Source organism: Alligator mississippiensis, chromosome 5 (assembly GCF_030867095.1).
Source record: "Alligator mississippiensis isolate rAllMis1 chromosome 5, rAllMis1, whole genome shotgun sequence".
In the NCBI taxonomy this organism is placed as follows: Eukaryota; Metazoa; Chordata; order Crocodylia; family Alligatoridae; genus Alligator; species Alligator mississippiensis.
Genome location: NC_081828.1, coordinates 34,672,873 through 34,694,143, shown reverse-complemented (window position 1 = coordinate 34,694,143; position 21,271 = coordinate 34,672,873). Strand labels below are relative to the sequence as shown.

Here is a 21,271-nt window from a genome sequence, read left to right as displayed (position 1 = left end):
AGTCAAATGGTGGCAACTGATCTGGCTCCCACTCAGGAGAACAAGAGTGGATACATAGCAACAAGGTTAGATGGTAGAGGTCTACTATCCCTTGCTGAAGCTGATCAAGAGGTCTATGACAGAGGAGACTGGAAGGTTATAACATATCATGACTTGTACTATTTTCACCATATCAAGTTGAAGGAAACTGCTACACAAGCCTCAGCACAGATAGCTACTCTACAGACTTGTGAGGAAAGCACAAGCTACAGCAGTAATGGCCTTAGGGGAGGGCAAACTGGGTGATCGCCCAGGGCCCTACACTTTAGGAGGGACCATATTTTTGCAACACATTTTTTGGGGGGGTGAAGTGTTTGCAAGGAAGTGGCTCTATTTGCATTTTAACACTCAACTATTTATCTAATTCCCCCAAAGAATAAAAAGATCCATGATCATAGGTTATCAAAATTAAGTCTCTAAGGGGCCCCAAATGACTCTCTTGCCCAGGGTCCCAACAACCCTAAGGCCACCACTGGCTAGAGTGAGGGGTGCTGCATTACAGATGCTTGTTTAAGTGAGCTGAAATCTCCTATACTTTACCTTTCGAGAGTATGTTCAGCAACCTGTGCAAATCCTAATACACATACAAGCATTCTCCTTTTCTCTCCCTGCCATGTGTCCATGAAGTAAACGGTAAACCAGAAGAGAAGGTTTACATCCTTAATAAAATCCTTGGGAATGTGAAACAGCTACTAGGGAGCCAGCAATGGTTTCAGGTCAAAACATTTTAAACAAGGCCCCTACTACCAAACAGTGTCAGATATTAGCTCTTTCCCTAGAGGACCTGATCAGAGTCTCCATATTAGGGACAATGCCTAACCATCCACAGTAAGCTCAGAGGACATGGCAGTCAATATCTGAATCCCCTCACAGAGAGTGGTAAGTGTCCAACTGGGGGAGTACTACCAGATGCAACACTGCCTCTATAAACTGGTTTGGATGTTTACGTAAGGGCCCATTTACACATTACACCTCAAGTAGTCATTGGGCCACACATTCAATCAATTAATAAAGTGATAAAGAGAGGAATAAGCTACAAAGTTATTCCACAAAATGTGTTATAACTTTGTAGCTGCTTCGTATCATGCCATAACTGAAAATGTGGCCAAGGGCCCCTGTGGCTGGGTGTCCTATCAGCTGATTGGAGCTCCCAGCTAGAGGGGCTCACCTGCTCCCCCCCCCTCCCCCCCCCCCCGGTGAAGCTGACTCCCAGCTGACAGGACTCCCAGCCACAGGGGCCCTCCACACACCCCTATGGCTGGGAGACTGCAGTTGTATGAAGCAGCCCCACAGCTGGGATGCTGTGTTAGCTGTTCTCCCCACCATGGGGGCCCCTGGGATGCCCCTGTGGCTGGGAGCCTGGGTCAGCTGATGGGGCTCCCAGCTGCAGGAGTGCATGGTGATTGAGTTCTCCCTCTACTGGCAATAAGGCACCATGAGATCTGACTCACAATCCCAAAAAACATGCTTTTGAAATGCCACATGTGCACGGCAGAGAGGCACAATTGTGTGGATCATGCATAAGATCCCACTGCACCTTTACCTGCATGTGTAGAGGGGCCCTAAAACTTATATAATAAATTTCCATCTTAAAATAGGGCTGTGGATCAACTTCTGCGAGTTACTCAAGCCAGAACTAAGTCCTTCAGACCTGGAATTTCAGAGCGATTGTCATTTCTCAGTTTAGCTAAATCTATTACTTTGATTTGCCTGTTTGGATAATTATAGAGGTAGTTAGCATTTCGTCTGAAGTCAGGCAGAAGGGCAGAGTAAATTAGTGTCCTCCTCTACCTTTTAGGCTAACTAAATCTGGAGATTTATACCACAAGCTTTTGCTAGCCCAAGCTCACTTCAGACATGGCACATTTTAAAGGATTCCTGACATACACATGCAGAATTCAAGTGACTGTCTTATGCATTTTAAGATATCAGAAGATTATGGCCTGGTTAATATTTGTGGAATTTAAGGCCTTTAGAAAAGTATAACAGTATATCTTGTCTGTAAAAAGATGTACAAAGCCTGGGATTTCTTGGGGAAATACTGGTTGAGATACATCACCATAATGCAGTGATGTTCATCTTTAGCCACTATTAAGTGCTTGTTAGAATATTTGAAAATATGGCACTCACCAGCACAAAGTAATAAGCATATAGAGCCATCAAATGATGAATTACAAAAAAAATGTCTCCAATTGCCTTCCAATAGTAAGTAATAAGCAGCAAATCTACAAGAGAGAAGGGAAGGGGGGAAAAAAAACCAAACAAACTAGTAATTTACCACAGTTACCCTTTACTTGTTATTACTTTAATTTTCAAATCTTTCTAGGTTATCAATGCAGACACTTAACATGACAAATGATATTCAATTTAAAGCAACAAAATAATCTTAATTTCCTCTGAAGGGAAAATTTCTAAGCTTAAAACTGGCTTCTGTGGATCAACATTAAAAGTTCAGAGAGATTAAACCAAGAAGATTATATTAGTAGGCAGGACCCCCCCAGTGCCAAACACATATTTGCAGGATTCACTTTGAATAGATCTTAGCTTCATTAATCACAACTCACAAATTATAAAAATATAACAAGAACTCACGTCTCACTATTTAAGAGGACTGAGCAGAAAACTTCTTTTCCCATCCCATGACAATTTGAGATTTCAGAAATGTCTCTATTTTGAACTGGGACAAGACAGAGCACTAGAATAGCCTGACTGTTACACGCTCATCATTGATGTGGGAAACCTCAATGATAGTCCTTGCTCTTCCCAAAGTCAGTCCAAGGTCATGAACTTCAAGTCTCCCACAAGTACATGACCTGACTACCAGGGGTAGTGGTTATCTGTGGCTGCTCCATTTTATATAAAAAATTAAATATTGCTTAAGCAAAAGAGATTTGAATTTAGCCACTGGGCTATAGAGGCTGTTCCAATGTATTCATGAATTTATAATGAAATGCCAATAGAGAATTATTCAAAATAAAGTTCCAACAAATTTATATAAGGAGTCAAAAATAGGATTGAGAGTACTTCCCCCAGAACAGCTAGATGATTAGGGATGTAGAAGACCAAAGTACAAGTCACTCTATTTGGCGGTCCCTGGACTTGATCCTGACTCTCCCTCAGGGTAGATTAATGCTATGACCCAGACGGACCTGTCGTGTATCCCTCTAACCAGAAGTTCCATCCTTGATATGGAAAAGCTTCTTTGAAACTAACGTGTTACCACAACAAAAAACTGCTTGAATAGTTCAGGATTTTCCATCAAAAATCCTTCCTTCAGAAAACACCCCAACCACTGTTAACTAAGAAAAGATAATTGAGTGAAGTACAGCACAAGTATATGTAAGGATGAAAGCCCTATCAGACAGGGTAATTAATGTTCTTTTCTACATTCTCACACAAGATTCTTACACATAAGAATCTGGCTTAAGGGGCCAATGGAGATAAGAGTAAGGATACAGTCATTTTTTCATGCTTTTGTTGGGATTACTAAAACCCTGTTGCTAGCATTCTATGAGCACATCCAGATGAGTGCACATGCAGTGGTTCGCACACAGCACACATACAGGCATTTGCCATGCTGCTAATTTGCAGTGTGGTGGGGTTTTTTGACACCAGGAAATCCTGGTGTCAACCCCCCCCCCCAAAATGAAAAAAAACCTTGTGCCAGAAAAGAGTGGGGCAGTGCACATGGTGGCAGTGTACACTGTCTGTAAGTGGAGCCTGACCCGCCAGAGCCATGCTCTAGCTGCCAGCCATGCTCCACACACCCAATCGCTGCCACTGCAACCCCAGGAGGCCCCTAGGACTTCAGGTAAGGCTGTTGGGCCCAGCACAGGTGCTGGCCCCAGCCTCCCCTACGCCACCCAAAGTATTTTTCCCCACATTAACCCCACATGCAGGTGGGTGTGCTAGGGCAACTGCACACCCCTGCTCATGGGGACACAGCCTATGGGCTTAAAGGAGGAGGAGCTTGTTCAACCTGACAGAAGTTCAGGACACTCCCAAAGAGCACTAAGGCCAACTTCAATTCCTTCCAAGTTGGATGGCAGATCAGAGCAAGTTAGCAGTCGGCAGATGCATCCCTGACCATAAGCCATGCAGTAGCGTTCCTCCATCACCCACAGAAGTACTATTTCCATCTCTCCCCATCCCTTTGGGAGGATTCTGCCACTGCTCCAGAGCCCACAAATATAATAATATATTTAAAAGCCACAATGGAATTGATTTTATATACATTCAACAAATCTTTAGAATAATGATTTGATATAGATATCCAAATGTATACTATATACATATTGCATAATTACCAGAAATGAGGTAGCCTGTGGTAATAGCAATATTCAGTTTCACAATTGAAGGGTCACCCCTGTAAACATACCAAAAAAAAGTGTAGTTACAGACTTTATAACAAAAAACCTATAAATATCACATACCTTTATCCCGCTTAAGTCACCTTTTGCTTGACACAAAAACTTATAGAAGAGAAAAGCCGTTAGTTAGGAAGACTGATCTTACAGCTTTAGATGTTACATGAGAAGCTAAGGATTCTCTCAAAATGTACTTAGTAATTGGCAGCTATTCAGCAATAAGGACTTGCTTTGGTCTTCTGGAAGTGACCAGGCAATTTTTCTCTTTCGTAAGTAATATTTGTATCTGGACATTATGGCCTGATAATTTGTCTTAGTGTTACAGAAGAGAACAATAATAAAGAAACTGTTACCTTGGTATGAGTGAGTACAACAGATCTGGGTGGGATAGTCCAATACGGGCTATCACCATTGAATTCTTGAAATCAGATCTAGAGAAAAGCCAACAGTGGTATCCCCCTTGGTGCAGAAAATTCCCTATCAGAATCCCTAGTGTGGCAAAGTGATCTGCATAGCTTCAAAAGGTTAGAAAGTGCCTCCTCCCCCACACCCCGGGTTCCCTGATTGCCTTTCCCATCCAAGGAGACCAGTGAATGAAACTTGGCCATGAATGGCCTATATTCAAGGTAAATAAATTTTCAAAAGAAAAGTGGCTTGGTTAAGCAAATGGATGAAACACTCCCTTTGAGACTATAAAGAAAGGTTCATATGCCACCAGAGGTTGCAAGGAGATATAACAGTAACATACACATAAACTAATGAAAGTCTACCCATTTTACGGGCCTGGAGCTGGTTAGTTCATGACCTGGTTCCCATTTCTGTCTCATTTAAAGATTCATGATTTACCATATCAGGTAGGACTGTTGATCCTTACAGTCCAATATCATACTTCAAAGGAAAGTATGAAGATTTCTAAGACTGACCACTGCATAACAAAGCTCATTTGGGAAGTTTCATTTTAATTCCTTCCTCCTCCATCTAAATTCTCCCATTCTCATTACCATCAAAACAATCCAACATAGCCTGTTAAGGCACAGGTTGGATCAAGCATGAAATCAGGAAAGTCACAATATTATGGAACCTTCTACGCCATCAAGAGGTACACGTAACTCAAATGAACAGGTGACTGATATTTCAGTGTAATCCCTGTTGACTCTTCAGTCATACTTATACTTTGTTAGTATGAGTATTCCTAACACATACTCGTTTTGGAACAAAATGTGTAACGCCCAATATAAGATGATAAATTCTTCAGTACAAGGACCAAAGCTCTCTATGCATCCCCCAAATCCTTAGCATAATGGGGTCTTGTGGATATCACCACAAATGAAGATCAATTTAAGTTTCACATGCTCCTGAAAACAGCCTGGCTACCCCACTTCATATATTAACCCAGAAGAATTTCAGGTGAAGTCATGGGCCTGTGCCTTAACATACAGCTTGCTCTGTAGAAAAAGGCTGATTTGGTCACCATTGCATTGCCACACAGTTACAGATCAGCATGGCAGTACCAGAAAGGGAAGGGAGGACAGCTACCATCTAGAGGTGCACCGATAATGGGTCCAATATTGGATCGGCATTGATATAAAGAAAATTGGTTGCATCAGAAATTGGCCTGATGTGGCTGATAATTTGGTCAATAAATGCCTGTGTGTGCACACAGCTGCAGTGCAGCACACAAGCAGCTAGGAGCACAGTCCGGCAGCTTGGAGAGCTGCATGCAGCTGGTAAGTCCATTGTGGTGGAAGGGGAGTGGGGAGGGAAGAGGTGTCGGGGACCAGATCAATGCCCCCCACAGTGAGGGAGGGACTGGGGTGGGGGCTGGGGCAGGTGCTACCCAGCCAGGGCAGTGTAGGCACAGGACAGAGCCGTGGCTCATCTAGGGTTGGGGGGGTGCCCCCCAGATCTGTATAGGGTGAGGCAGGCAGGCCAGAACCAGGGCTGTGCTGGGCTGTCCTTGGCAGTGACTGGGCTCAGGGTAGGCAGTGGCAGCACTGAGAGGGGGCTACAGGCACCCAAAATTTCACCATCGACCCCTCCCAACTCCCCCTCCCAGCACCACCACCACCACCTACCCAGTGCAGTCCCGGCTCAACTTCTGCCTCCACCCACACACTGGGAAGGGTGGTGGCTGCACTGAGAGGAGGGGCTGAGGGAGGGCTGCAGTCCCCCACTCATAATCCCCTCCCAGTGCTGCTGCCACCCACCCCAAGTCCACCCCCCACTCCAAAGAGCCCGGCAGAACCCTGGCTCCAGCCCACAGCTGCAGCCTGCCCACACCACCCTACCCCACACAGATCTATGGGCATATGTCCCCCGTCCATGCCCTCCTGGGGTACGCACAAATGATGGGAGCTGCCTCCCCCAATGTCCCCCAGACAAGCTGCAGCTCAGTCCCACACTCCATCCTGCCCAGCTGGGCAGCATCTGCCCCTGCTCCACTCCCTCCCTCACCGGGGGGGGGGGGAGAAGGGGGGGGGCATTGATCTGCTCCCCTCCCCACCCCCCCATGTCCCTTCCACCACAACAAACTTACCAGCTGGACGCAGCTGTATCGGAAATCAGATTGGTATCAGCCGGTATGCCTCCTTAAAAAAGAAAATTGGCTTTCGGTAAATAGGCCCCCAAAGTCTCTATCAGTGCACCCCTAGTATTATCTAGAAATACACTTAACTGGCGAATGAAATATTTTGTTAATCTCTTTTAGATTTGCAACATTTTTAACTTACAGCCTTTCCCTGTATTATATATTGGTCCCTAAAATTGCCCAGATGCCCTAAGATGGTGCTTTCTAACTGATGATCTGCAAGCCACATGCAGCCCTTGGGAGGTTAACCTGCAGCCCCAAGGCTCCCAGTTTGGGTACCGCTTCTCTTATCACTCTACTACTGCTGCTGCCATGGGTCTCTAGGCTTCCCCTCCCTCCTCCAGCTCCCTGCTCCCGCCACCAGGACCTAGGGACTCCACATGGTGTAGTGGGGGGAGCCCACAGTGGGACATGGGGCACTGCTGTGCTACAGTGTAGGGAGCAGTGGGGAGGGTGTCACATGGCATGTACAGGAGGCAGCCTGGGAGGCATGTGGCCACTAGCTACTAAAAATCTGGACAGCCCTGCCCCAAGGCAATTAGTATATTTAAGCCAGGGTCAAATAGATGGGGGAGGTATAGGGTTAAGAAAAGTGCAGGAGCAGTATAAGGCCTTAAACTTGTGGAAACTAGGTTCATTAATAATTATAATTTTGTTGGTAAGAGATTTCTGTGGATGACTAGTATCCCATTTGTTTGTAAGTGGCTAAATCCTACATCTTATAGGGTCTGCCTTCCGAAAAGGCATGAGATTTCTACACAATTGAGCAGCCTTGCTACAATGCACCTGGCATCTCCCTTGGTAGTTTGTTCTCAGTCTTCAGTCTTATTCAATTACATAACATCTCAGTGGATTCCACTTATGAATCAACCTAAAAATGGAAAGTGTGACCTATAAAACTGTTAGATGGACTAATGATTTAGAGTACAACTAAGCTTTTAAACAGCCTCTTGCAGAATAGAATTCAAGTACTATATGTTCCATTAATGAATTAGACACTGCATAGTGTTTGCTATTCCATATGGGATTTATGATGCTAAATGGACAAATGCTAGCCATTTCATTTTTGCAGCCTGGCAAATCAGCCTTCCAGCAAGTAAAAGTGCATCTGTTACACGTGACAAAATAAAAAAAACTTTTATTTTGGCATAGTTGGCATTTTCTGATAGTTAGGAGCTAGAGGGTAGAAAATTATGATTTTACTTTCACTGGCAGGACTCCATCAGAAAACTTGCAGATTCATTGACAATATTATTACACTTAGTCTTCCCTTGCAATATTGCTCTTAATTTCATAAACAAGAACTCAGATAATTCTTAATGTTCTAAAAATGGCAACCGAGACTTCAAGTACTTTAGTTTAATAATTAAAAACATTGGCTCTCAGCCCTACACAGTGGGTTCTATACTTCCTGAAACCACTAACTAAAACAATTTCACCCAGCCAAGAGAACTCTCAGATACTATAGTCCAATCCCCAAAACAGCTGCCATAAAAACAAAAACACCACACACAAGTCCAACCCATACTCAACACTAAAACTTAGACATTCTCTCAGTATGAAAAATCTAGTTGCTCTTAAAGCTGTTTGATACTTTAGATTGCTTTTTCCACTCTACCAGATGTCAACTGAATCACCCAAAACCATAGGCAATAGCTACTCTGATCTTATACAAGCAAAGGAAATAGTTAGAAACATAAGCAGAGTTACCGAATAGTTTCTCCCCAAAGGCAGATAAGTTTTCCTTGTTAATGTTTTTACATAGCTGAACATTCAAGGTTATCTGTGCAGGATTAGTTTTTGATGTGCTAAATGGAGAGGTAGCAACAATTTCTCTAAGCATTATTCAAAGCAATTGTTTCATTAGTTCTACTTGAATTTACCCCATAATTACCTGTTTTAATGATCAGGTCATTTTCCAGGTATATTACTTAAGATAAACAAGTGGTCTTGTACTCGCACCATTCATTTTTTGTTTGTTTGTTTTGTACCAAGACTTCTTAAAAATAGAGAACTTGAATTCACTCAATATTCACCACAACACTGAAGAAACAACATCATTCCCTTGTGTTCAAGCATGCCCAATTGATCCAGTCCTTTTGGTAATGCCTTAGTATTTCTTCTCTCAAAACAGATACCAAGAGAATGAAAGAAAAATGCTAAATAGCCATGGAGCCACATACAGAAGAGACCGATATTGTAGAGAATTATTTTATAGCTAAATATAATCTATTAGAATTTTAGTTTATAGCAAAAACAAATGACACTTCATATCTTCAATGGGCTGTTCAACTTTTAACCCAATCCTTCACAGTACCGCATTTTTTGAACTCACAAGGAAGCCAGAGGAAATCACAGATGTTCAGCAAGTTGTAACAGAGAATTCTAAATATTTGACCCAGGTAAAGAAAGAGTAGAAGTATTATTCCATTCTTATAAGCGACAAAACAAATTGGTGCTAAGTGATATGCCGAAAGCCACCAAGCCAGCAGCAGAGATATGATCAGAAATCACAGCTTCATGGTACCCAGATTTATTCAGTCCAGAATGCATTCTTTTATTGATTTGTGTGTCAGTTTAATCCTTTTGAAATCAGATGAAAAATATATTTAAATTAGTTTGAAAAATACTGTTAATTAATTTTGTCTAATTGCCAAGTTATTAGTTTAAAACAACAAGTTATGAGTTGAAGATTAAACAAACAAACAAAGTTAGTTACTCAGGTCACTTCCTCCCCAGAGGTGAAATGTCAGTTCTCACAGGGTAGGTGAAGCCTCAGCTTTCCGCTAACAATCCCACGTGTCAAACAAAACTAGAATCTGCTAGATTGCAAGAGTCTCTTGAAGATGGGGGGCAGAGGGCTACAGCTTGGTTAACACCAAAGACCAAAATCAAATTAAACTTACTGTCTTCTTTATTAAAGGCATACCCTCTACCTTACAAACAGTGACAGAGGGTTTTAGTGTCCCAGAAAAGGCCTACATAGTATCTTAAGTTTAACAATTTAAGATGGTGTCATCCAGCATTTAACTCTATTTTTTTCCTCCCAAATGGACTTCAACAAGCTATACAGCAGCTTCATTTTACAGCTTCTTAATTTATTCAAATATTGATCTAATTCAAGTTAACATTTTCACTATTCACAATTATTTTCAGCTCTGTGCATTGGAACTTCAATGTGCAATTACAGTCAGCAGATTCTGTGCAACTGTCCATGCCACTATTCAGAGCATATATTCTGTTAATTTATAACGGTATTTTAACTGGTAAAATAATCCGAATTTCACCAGATTGTGAGAACAGACGTATAAGTGGAGCTCCACAATTTACAGGAAAACTGACTGACTATTTGATTAGTTAATGAACTGGCACAGCAGCATCACTGGAAGAGAAATGAAAAAGAAATAAAATTTTAAAAGCTTTTATTAACATTAGTTTAATATAACATATCTTACCAGATAGGGTCTGCATTAACAGCTTCATCATACAATAAAATATATACACAAAACACACCAACCACCAAGGCATGGAACGTGGATACTGTCCTGAAACACAGAACACTTGCAATTAATGTCATAGCTACATTTATAGCAATCTTGTCCTTTTTTATTTTTTTTTAATATTTAAAAAATTTTTTTTAGATTTTATATTATTTTAGATGTTTTTATATTACATCCAACTGCTCATGTGATGAGCTATTTTTGCCATACATATCAAAGTTTTTCATAAGGAAGGATAACATTTTAAAAATAATAATCATCGTTTTAAGTGATAAAAGTAACTGGAACCTAAAACTAACACTTTTACTAATGCAGGGGCAAGCAATTATTTCGGGTGCAGGGCTGCTTAACGAATTTTGGTGAGCTGTCAAGGGCCACATGGGTAGTCCTCCCCCCTTGACAGTTGCCCCGCCCCCTTGTCACCATCTTGGGACTGGAAGTCCCACCTCCTAACCCCCTAGCTCTGCACTGCTACCAGCCCCAGCCCCGTGCTCCGGGCTTCCACCCACCTGCAGCTCTGCCGACACTGCTTTCCTACCTGCTGCCCTGAGCCATGGGACAGATGAAAGTGCTTGGAGCAGGCCGTATTCTGCCCACCCCTGTACTAATGCATCTTAAAAACCAAACCCAAGATTTATTTAGTTTTTAATAATTACTTCCAAAATGTTCAGCTTAAAAGAACTAGCAGAAGACTGGCTGTACTGTGTACTACAAACATGGACCAGTATGTGTGCTACAATAGTTTTCTGCTTGTAAGCACAAAGTTAAAAGAATAACTCAAAACAAGTCTTGGATATTTGGCCTTTAGGAGCAGGATTTAAAAAACAAACAAACAAAAAAACCCCAAAAAACTCCAAAAGTGAAAGTTTCAGTGAGATTCTAATAAAATTTGACTACGCTATTCAGTCTTATAGAACAAACCAGACAAATACAAGATAGTAATACAAGTAAGAGTCAGGCGTGTCAAAAGGGTATCAACTACAGCATATAATAAAGATACTTATATTAGCTCACAGTTTAATCTGTAGGGCTATTCCTGTACTCAATATCATTTGCTCACCTGCATAAGCTTATCTTTCCATAAAGTAATTGGAGGTCTTGTCCATATGCACATTCCACTAATTATATGCATACCTGAAACCTCCAGTCTCAGGGCATGAGATACACATACAATGCAAGTGAAACATGTATATTGACAAACTTCAAGATGTCTTTGGAAGGTAGTTTGGCAGCACCCAGCTAGGCCCAACCTGCTATTTCAAACTGAACATATTCCATACCTCTAAAAGTGTACAACTTAAGTTTTTTTCTATATTTTGTTAAATGTGGGGGGAGATGGATTTGGGAGTAGTAGGGGTGCACCAATAGACATTTTGGGGGCCAATACTGATAGCTAATTTTTAAGGCGGCATATTGGCCAATACTGATCCGCTCCGATACAGCTGAGTCTAGCTGGTAAGTCTGTTGTGGTGAAAGGGGAGGGGGAGAGAAGGGGTGTGAGGGATAGATCAATGCCCCCTGCTGTAAGGGAGGGAGTGGGGCTGGGGTAGGCACTGCCCAGGCACAGCAGGTGCAGGATGGAGTCGTGGCTCATCTGAGGGGCATGGCTCCCACCACTGCTCCGGGAGGGTATGTGCCCCTAGATCTGTGCAGGACAGGGCAGGCTGCAGCTGCAGGCTGGGGCTGAAAAGTGGGAATAGCACCGGGATGAGCTGCCGAATGAGAGGTGCGCAGTGGCGGAAGCCATGCCCTCCCCCAGACAAACGACAGCTCACTCCTGCATCTCCCCCACCCCGGCTGGGCAGCACCTACTCAGCCCCAGCCCCACTCCCTCCCTCACTGCCGGGGGTCGTTGATCTACCCCCCATGCCCCTTCCCTCCCCACTCCACTTTCACCACACCAGTCTTAATCAGCTGGACACAGCTCTTCAAGCTGCCAGGCTTGTGCTCCTCAGTGCCTGCATGCTATGCTGCGGCTGTGTGCATGCATGAGCATTTATTGGCTAAATCATCGGCCACTTCAAGCCAATTTCCGATATAGTAAATTCTCTTTATAATCGGTGCTGATCCAGTATTGGACTGATGTACTGGTGCACCTCTAGGGAGTAGTTCATGTTCCCCGTGCGTGACTGAACTGTTGAATCCACAATTTGAATGGAGAAAAATTGAGTGCAAAAACAGTTTTACTGTAAGATCATGGCTAATATTTTAGCCATGAAAAATCTGAAGTTCCATGATCCACAGCTGGACATTACTTCACACAGTTAACATTATAAAATGCAGTCCACACATACATCTAAGGAGACAACACTGCAGTTGCCAAGGGAACCATATCTTTATTAATATTTAAATGCACATAAATCAATTTGAAAGGAACATTTATTTTGATATATGCATTATCAAGACCCCAAATACTGTTCTGCAGGATTCAAATGGAAAGCTATTTTTTCCCCTGCCTCAAGTCTTTCCTCAGGAAGCAGGGGTCATGGAGGGGGTGTGATGAAGAGGATTAATTTCCTTACTCTCCATATTTTCCAAAAAATTCTCTGTCCCATGACCGATGTATTAGGATGGTAATGTTTTACAAAGCTGCAAGTGTTTTCCACTTAAGGGTGTATTGCTGTATTATTTTTACACGTTTGTCTCTATGAAAAGTTGCAGCAAATGGATGGAATACTGCAGATTAATCAATCAATCAAATAACAGCCATGTATAGCTGCATTAGACAAGTATATTTAGAAACCATATAATATATCATTTTTGAAAGATTAAGAGAGGCCAAATCTTGCAATTTTATCACCACTCTTATGGAAGACATTTTTCTCTTTAAACTCCAGTTTCCAGAGACAAGAAAATCTTGGGGGGGGGGGGGACGGACGACACGACTGACTCATTATTTTGGGAATTTAGAGAGGGGAAACTAATTCAGGATTTTTGAATGCTAAAACTGTCAAAACCATAAATGGTAAAATGGGTCTTAAATTATGGTTGGAATGTTGATATAGCTGCAATGATCCAGAAAATATGCAAGATTGGTGATATCTTTCACTGGACCAACCGTATAGCTGGGAGAGGTGTTAGACAAGCTTTCAGACACAAAGACTGCTTATGGGGGGGGGGGGGGGGGGCGCGGGGGAAGCACCTTACTTTCAGCTTGGTGTGTCCCCTCTTTATACAGCATGTGCTTCAGTGGGGCTTTTTGGCACTTTCATAGCTGATATAGCTATAAAATAGCTGATTGAATCAGCTATTCAAAATATATTGAATAGCTGATTGAATCAGCTATCGGATAAAAGTGCCAAAAAGCCCTGCTGAAGCACCCAATCTATACAGATGCTGGGGAGCCAGGTCAAACTGACACGTTTTCTCTTCTGGTAAAGTGCTGGGGGGAGGGAGGAGGGAGGGGCAGTGTTTCACATCTACCAGTGGCAGAACCCTCTCCAGGACAGTCAAAAAAAAGCCCGAGACTGAATCAATTCAATCTTCACAGGTTAGTCTAAGATGCATAGATTAAACCAATAAGCAAGTGAACAGACATTCACTTTTGATTCCAGAAATGCAGCCACATGCCTGCAGTGGCCTAGGCCAGAAGCCAGGGGGCACTAGAGCACACCTCCCTGCTCAGCTGGAGCAAGCATCTTGGGTCAAAGCTAGCTCATCCTCTCTGGGATGCTGGGGGACTGCAAGTTAACAGATCTGGAAGGGATCTGGGGCAGAGGTTTAATAAACCAATTTAACCTACATCAGTTAAGTCTGATACTATTATCCATCCAGTTTTTCTGAAAGCAGTTTATATGCACTGAACTTCTATTGTGTTAAAGATCTGAACCACTTTCTGATCACTTATACCAATTTATGTGCGATTTCTGTCCCTAGCCCATGGATAGGCACTTTATGTTTGAAAGCCTGTCTAACATCTCTAACTATACAGTTGGTTCAACAGAAGAAATCACAAAAACCAAAAAAAAAACAAAAAAAAAAAACTTGTTTCCAAAAATGTAGATCTTTAGTTTCTAAAATAAACTAAGACTGCACACATCACAGTTTCTTTTAGAAATGGCTGTTACCCAAAGCTTTATATTTTAATAGTTGGCTTTGTAAATAATACACAATGTTGGTAGAAGCGTCTTAGTAACATTCTTTAAATACATTTTAGAACTACAGCAGGCCACACAAGCAAAAAAGTGTGCAGTATGAATTAATTTCAAGTCAAACAAGCTTGTGCATGACATAGCAGCTCCTATTTTTCTTTATTTTTCTTAGAGAAGTGTACTCCAAGAAGGGGCTCTAAAACCCTATGTTCCATGATCATATTTATGGAAATAAGCGTTGCTCACAAGGAAAAAGCCCATTAAAAGGCAAATCCCAATATTAATGTGTTGCAAATAAGAATTGTGTCAACCAGCACTTTTGCAATAATTATTGTATTGTGGCTTTGCAACTTAGCGCAAGGATAAGGAGACACACATAAGAGGGTGTTATAATGCCACTTTGTTATTTGTCAGCAACATATGCCCTATACGCTAGATCTGGCCCACAGAGCTGCAGGGCTTTGTCATGCTGCAGCTGAGCAGTGAGGAGTAGCTGGAAGTTGTACTTGTACCACGTCTCTCTCCCGCCACCCCCACCCCCCACCTTTTTTCCTGCTCCACACACAATCTCCTGTCATCTATCCATGGCCCAGCCCTATTTCTCACCTTTGAAGTGTCTTGTGCAACTGATTACAACACCTCTCTTATCTATTGAGGTTAGTCAAATACTGAGTCTAAAGCTGCTTTTTGCATAGTAGTGTCTATGCAAGACAAAACATAATTTAGCAACTAGTTTACTGCACTTATACAAATCCAAAACAACTCTGAATTTAAGACAACCCCCCACAACAACTAGATCCTAGACATAAATTCATAAACGTTATAATTTCTCATACAGAATCCAATTATCGGAAATTTGTCTTTGTCTATACCTGTTCCCCACCCCACTTCACTGGTAGGGGAGCCAGCAGCAGGGGAGGCAGGCAGTAAGGGGGAAGGTGTCAAACAGCCTACCGCCTTCCCCTCCACCCTGGGCCCATTTGCCTCCCCCTGATGCCCGCTTCCAACCCCCTCCCATGCCCGTGTGCCCCAGCACCTGTCCCCTCTTAGTTCCCATAACCCCTGCTACTAGTTCCCCTACTATATGCGCGCCCTGGCACCTTACCCCCCATAGTGCCCGCCCTTGCCACTACCTCCGATTTCACCTATAGCGGTGTTTATAATTGCATCTCTTGTGACAGACTCTGGTTTTATTGTACTATTTCTGGTTTAAATGAATTAGTTCTGTAATAATGTTGCATGCCTCAGGTTCCCCAACTAGCCTGTACATGGTTAAAGAGGAGCTAACAGGGTCCTTACAAAGACGCAGAGCTGCCTACTAGTCTAGAAGAAACAAGGTCTGGCCAGTGGAGCACTCAGCAACAGAGAGATAAACAGCCTTGTTGCCACATCAAGTGGACTTCAAGCAACAAGCACTGGAATGGATTCTGGCTCTATACCTGGAGACCACAGGGAAGGACTGAGGTGGGTTATGGAGAACAACAAAGAACAGCCTGCCTGAAAAAGGGTGGGTGTGGAGGTGTTGGCCTGAGAGCAAGGGAGATGAGAGAAAGAACAGATGAGTTAACTCTGGGGTGCTCACAACTGTGCAGGCTAGACAGGGGACAGAGGGACTGCTTACACCTTTGAAGGGCAAAAAGACCTCTGTTTGCTGGACTGCAGTTGCCCAATAAGTGCCTTTGTTAAAAAAAAGAACTATCTGCTTTGCTGCTTGGCACTTTGGGGTGCATCCTTCCCTTTGAAGAGGTAAAGTCCCTCTATCAGGAAATGACCAGGAAGGTAACCCCTTGGAATGAGAGCCACAGGTAACCAAGGAAGATCACGGATCAAAAGGCTGGGGTCTTGGAAGAAAAAAGCCAGGGCTCACATCACTAGAAGCTGTGCCTGGGCTAGCTTTCAAGGGTACTCAGAGAGACTAGGCAAGGCTTAGAGTCCTGAGCAAGTGGCTCTCTTGGGGGAATCCTTGGTAAACCCAAACTCTAAACCCAGTACTTTAACTTGGTACAGAACTTCTCAAATATGTACAATCATATTTTTCTACATCTTCACTTATATTCCATTATATAGGGACCTTTAAAAAAGTTGCAAAATTTATTAATTAGTTCATCATTTGTATTTAGTGCTAGATACTTTACCTTGAATTCCATTCAATCTTCCTTTTTTGGTTAAGACTATTAAAACCAGGAGTTATCCGTGCTGATGCCCAAGCACTTAAAACATGGAACAGAAGTTGGAAAATGGTGAAACTAGTAACAGCAATACCAATAATCAGTTTGTTGAAGGCAGCCATTATTCTTCAGCCTGTTAAGAGGAATTGGAGAGTTTCTTAGTCCACATACCAATTAATTACATAATTTTTTACAAATATTCTTTTCAGCATCTAATATATTAATCATAAATAATATTCACTCAAACTTACCTGTTTTATTAAAACACCTCAGGGACTGTTTTATTTCTTAATACTAGAAAACACGGTATAAAAATATCCTATACTTTGCAAATGTAAAAAGTGTATCGTCTATTACACGTCCATTCAAATTGTAAAATCATGTATATTTAGTCACCACCAAAGGGGAAAATAAGCTCAAACAACTTTTCCAACATTTCTAGATAGACACTGTAGACAAGAGCTCTGAAACTATTGTTTCTTGCTTATGAAATTCTTTTACGCTCTCTCTCTCTCTGAGATTTCCTCCTCCGACTCTACTAAAAGTTCAATGTATATAGGGCAATTTCAAAATGGAGGATTTCAAGAAATTTACCAGATAAGTCAAAAAGAGAGGGTAACTTGGAATAACGAATATAGAGACAATTGGTTTATTGTCTTTTTAAAAAGTGTCTAAAAAATGCTTAACTAAGACTTTTAACATTTCAGACATCGTATCACTAGATCAGTTAGGCCATTCTACAGAAAGATGAAGATGTAGATTTCTTTCTAATACAAGTTACATCATATACATAAAAGAGCAGAGAACACACATTGCAATGTTAATATAATTGAATTGTTAATATACTACAATAGTTAAATAATATAACCCATAATATTTTAATGCAATGTTCAAGTTGAAATAGTCTGCCAGCCAAGTCTGGAAATAAACATGAGTTTGAAAACTCGGTCCCCCATGCTTATGCTTTAAGATGCTGGCTTTTACATCAAATTGTTTGTTGATGAACATTCCACAAGACAGGCATGCAATTTCTGAAACCATCACAGATTCATAAAATAATCTACAGCATATATTGCCCATAGTTTAATTTTAACACTCAGTAAGATCTATAAACCTAGCCAAAATTTGAAGGAAACTAGTTCAGAAATTCTGAAGCTATGAACAATAACTTTAAAGTAGTGGAATGCCCAGTAACTGAAGCTTTGAGCTTTTAGCAAATGTTTGCTTTGAATCTATATAAAATAATCCATAATACAACAAAACATTTTCACCCGCATGCAATTACTTTAAACAGTACTTTATAATATTATGAGCCAATTTGCCTCACACCAACCCTGAGCTTTATTATAACAACTCCAAGGCACTCTCTATTACCACATGGCCCCAAATAAGATAAACACCTTGTTTTGGGAAGGCAGAATAAAAGTGATTTTTTCAGTCATGGCTGCATGCTGACTGTAGGAGATCCTGCAAGAGAAGGTTAACATGGTAGCTCTGACCCTGAAGAGTGAACTCAGCCCTCCCTCCCCTAAGGCTGGCAGGGGGAGAAGCATGGCAACCACAACCATCTCACAGCAGTCTCTGCGTGCTTCTCTTCCAAAATAAATAAATACATAAATAAATAAAAATAATAATAATAATACAAAACAACCCCCCCCCCGCCCCAAACTTTTCTCCCACTTAAAAGACACATCACAGTTAGAGGCCTAATTTTTTTTTTGGGGGGGGGGGGGGGGGGAGGGGATACGTATGGTATGCGAGTAAATACGGTATAGCAGAACTACTGTGCTTCCTGGGTAAGAAGGCATTTTTGGACACAAACTTTGCTAGCTCACCATCCCACTTCCCTCCTGCTCTTCTTCCCAAGAATGCAGTTTCTCTCAAATAGAAAGGAACCACTGCTCAGGAAGTACTTTCCAAAGTAAGTTAGTAGTATGGTCATTTTGTAAATAAAGAAAGAAAGCATCCATGTAACAGGCGCACCAGCTGTCTATATGTCATTTTTCAAGGCACTGTGCCAAAACATGAGATGGTTGGAGCAAATGTGCTGTATCAGAACAATTTTCAAAGTAGATTACAATCTCAAAGGGCTTTAGATATGTTAGTTAAGCCTAATAATCTGCAAAGTTCCTATCATTATTCCTACTTCCCAGTTAGAGAAACTCAGGTTCCAAGTTAGGTACATGGGAGACGCTTCAGTTTAGTACTGTAAGCAGGATTCTAATAGACATAGATCTGGCCCCAGTACAGACCTTACAGAACAAATAGAATTATAACATTTTATACCAGCTGAGGCTCTGGCCTATGGGCTCTAATCCCTATTTTGCAGTTGAATTGTGCCAGCTGGAGCAATTCATTCATCACCTAAGGTACTTCTCCTGGAAAAAGGGAGATAAATTCTTAATAGGCCTGGAGAAAATTTGCCCATTACCTACTAGGTGCTAAAAACAGTGTCCTACTATTCTTTTCCAGAAGTATATCTTCAAAAAGGCAAGCTTCTACAATATGAAGGAACAATTCATTTATGTATTTCATTTAATAGTTGCACTAACAACCAACGTACCATGCAATACATTAAAAAAAAATGTAACTACTTTTCACACAAAAGCCTTAATTGTATATACGTGGAATTAAGTAATTCACGTCCACCTCCAATCCCCAACTCTTATCCAGCACAAACACTTTATCACATACCTATCTGAAGATCTACGTAAGAGACTAAACCTACTACTACTTCAAGTGCCACTACTACTACTGAAATAGTCAATGTCATCTAGAGATGCACAATCAAGCTAAGATACCAGAAGCAGTCTAGCAGTAGCAGTACAGAACTCAGCCAGAACTTCACAGAAGGATAAAATACCTTGCATCAAGTTCACTGCTCCTAAAACTAGATTGTTTCCAGTACCTGAGCTAGGTTGTTTAAAGCATCTCTTCTACACTATAGACCAGTCCATACAAGCATTAGATTGGTGGGATGCCCTGCTCTCCCTGCCCCTGCTGAGAGCAAAGCCTCCCACTTCTATCCTAAATGTTGTCCGAGAAGGCATCTGAAAAAATGTCTCTCCCCACAACTGGGAAATGCCACGGAGAAGAACACAAGCACCCTGTCCCACCCTTCAGCCCCACCCCATCCCAAAGTTGTCTGCTGTAATAGTCAGGTGGATCCCTGTCTCTCTGTGCCAAGCTTCCTCCCAGCTGCACAGGAATAGGAAGGTTGATCAAATCCACTATTCGGTCCTTCATTACTGGTTCTTCCACCATACTGAGTAGTTCCAAATACTGCAGAATTCCAATTTTTACTCTGGGTCTTGTGACCTGATCTTGTTCATGTCTGTTTCACCAATACCCATGAGGTTCTGACAAGCAACAATGAAATCAGACAGGTCTGGTTGAGAGCCTTCAGGTCAGTTGAGAATGCTCTGAACAGAGATCACGTCACTAATCTTATCTACCTATAGTCTCTGAAGGCAGTCTTGTATCAATTTACACGACTAAGTCATTCTTGTAACAGCCATAAGGACTCTAGTGTTGAAGCCGTGTTGTAGCCTTGTTGGTCTAGGAAATATGCAAAGATTTTTGTGGGTGATCTCTCTTCACCAACCATGACTAACTGCACGGTTGAAACAGACAAGCTTTCAAATCCAGTGCATTCTTCCTCAAGTCCTAAAGGTACTCTAGATTGTTGTGAATTTTTAAATATACTCCATTAAACAGGAAACAGGGGGGAGTGGAAATAAACTCAAGTCCCCAATTTCAAGACATTTAAATAATTGATTCTGATCTTGTTTTGCAATTTTTAGTTAATTTTCTTAAGGGGAAGAAGGGTCAGGCTCATTAGTACCAAATTATATGAGCCATTCTTGCTAACCAAGAAGATAAATCACATTTACTTTTATTAAACTACATAATTACTTAAATATATTTATATTAAAAATATATAAAAATCAGAATAAACATGACAATAGTGAAATAAAATTTCATTATTTTTACTCATGATTAAATTACAAGCTGCATTTTCGATGGAAACAAAAACAGAATAAAAAGAATATGCACGCCATTTAAAATTTACTTTTTATTCTAGTTGAATAAAGCTACTTTAAATGCACCTTACATATAAAGGAAAAGAGCTTATCAAAATCTTCTACAGTAAAAACAAAAAATATTTAAACACAGCAACTATTATGCTTAGTTAGTAATGCTAACCTTGTGGTTAGGGAAGTCCATTAGGAAGGGAGAAATCTGGGAAGGGTATAACTAATGAGTTTAATGGCATGGGCAAAACTCCACTGACTTGGTGCAAGAAAGGCCCAGGGATGGGGGGGAAAGGAGTGAAAGAGGGGAGCCAGGGAGAGACTGGGGGAAGAAATGTTTCTGTTCATCTTATACCTGTTGACAATCTGAGCCGGTCTGGCAGCTATTCTTGATATCTATGACCAAAAGCATCCCAGCCTTGCAGCTCTCTGCCTGGGATAAATTTTGGATCCAGCAACTTCAAAACTTCATGCTTTCCTGCAAA

At 41.5% G+C, this 21,271-nt stretch overlaps 1 protein-coding gene across 2 annotated transcripts in view; it reads right to left on the bottom strand.

Annotated features, from left to right (window-relative positions):
* The window catches only part of TLCD4 (TLC domain containing 4), a 70,284-nt gene that overhangs the window by 13,972 nt on the left and 35,041 nt on the right, over window positions 1–21,271 (bottom strand). For both annotated transcript variants that reach the window (XM_019479075.2, XM_014599674.3), the window contains 4 exons: window positions 16,720–16,885; window positions 10,449–10,538; window positions 4,347–4,405; window positions 2,170–2,264 (listed from right to left, as the gene is read on the bottom strand). In XM_019479075.2, coding sequence (XP_019334620.1) covers window positions 2,170–2,264; window positions 4,347–4,405; window positions 10,449–10,538; window positions 16,720–16,874 — 399 coding nt within the window. In that variant the 5' untranslated portion in view covers window positions 16,875–16,885. The remainder of the gene's footprint in view (window positions 1–2,169; window positions 2,265–4,346; window positions 4,406–10,448; window positions 10,539–16,719; window positions 16,886–21,271) is intronic.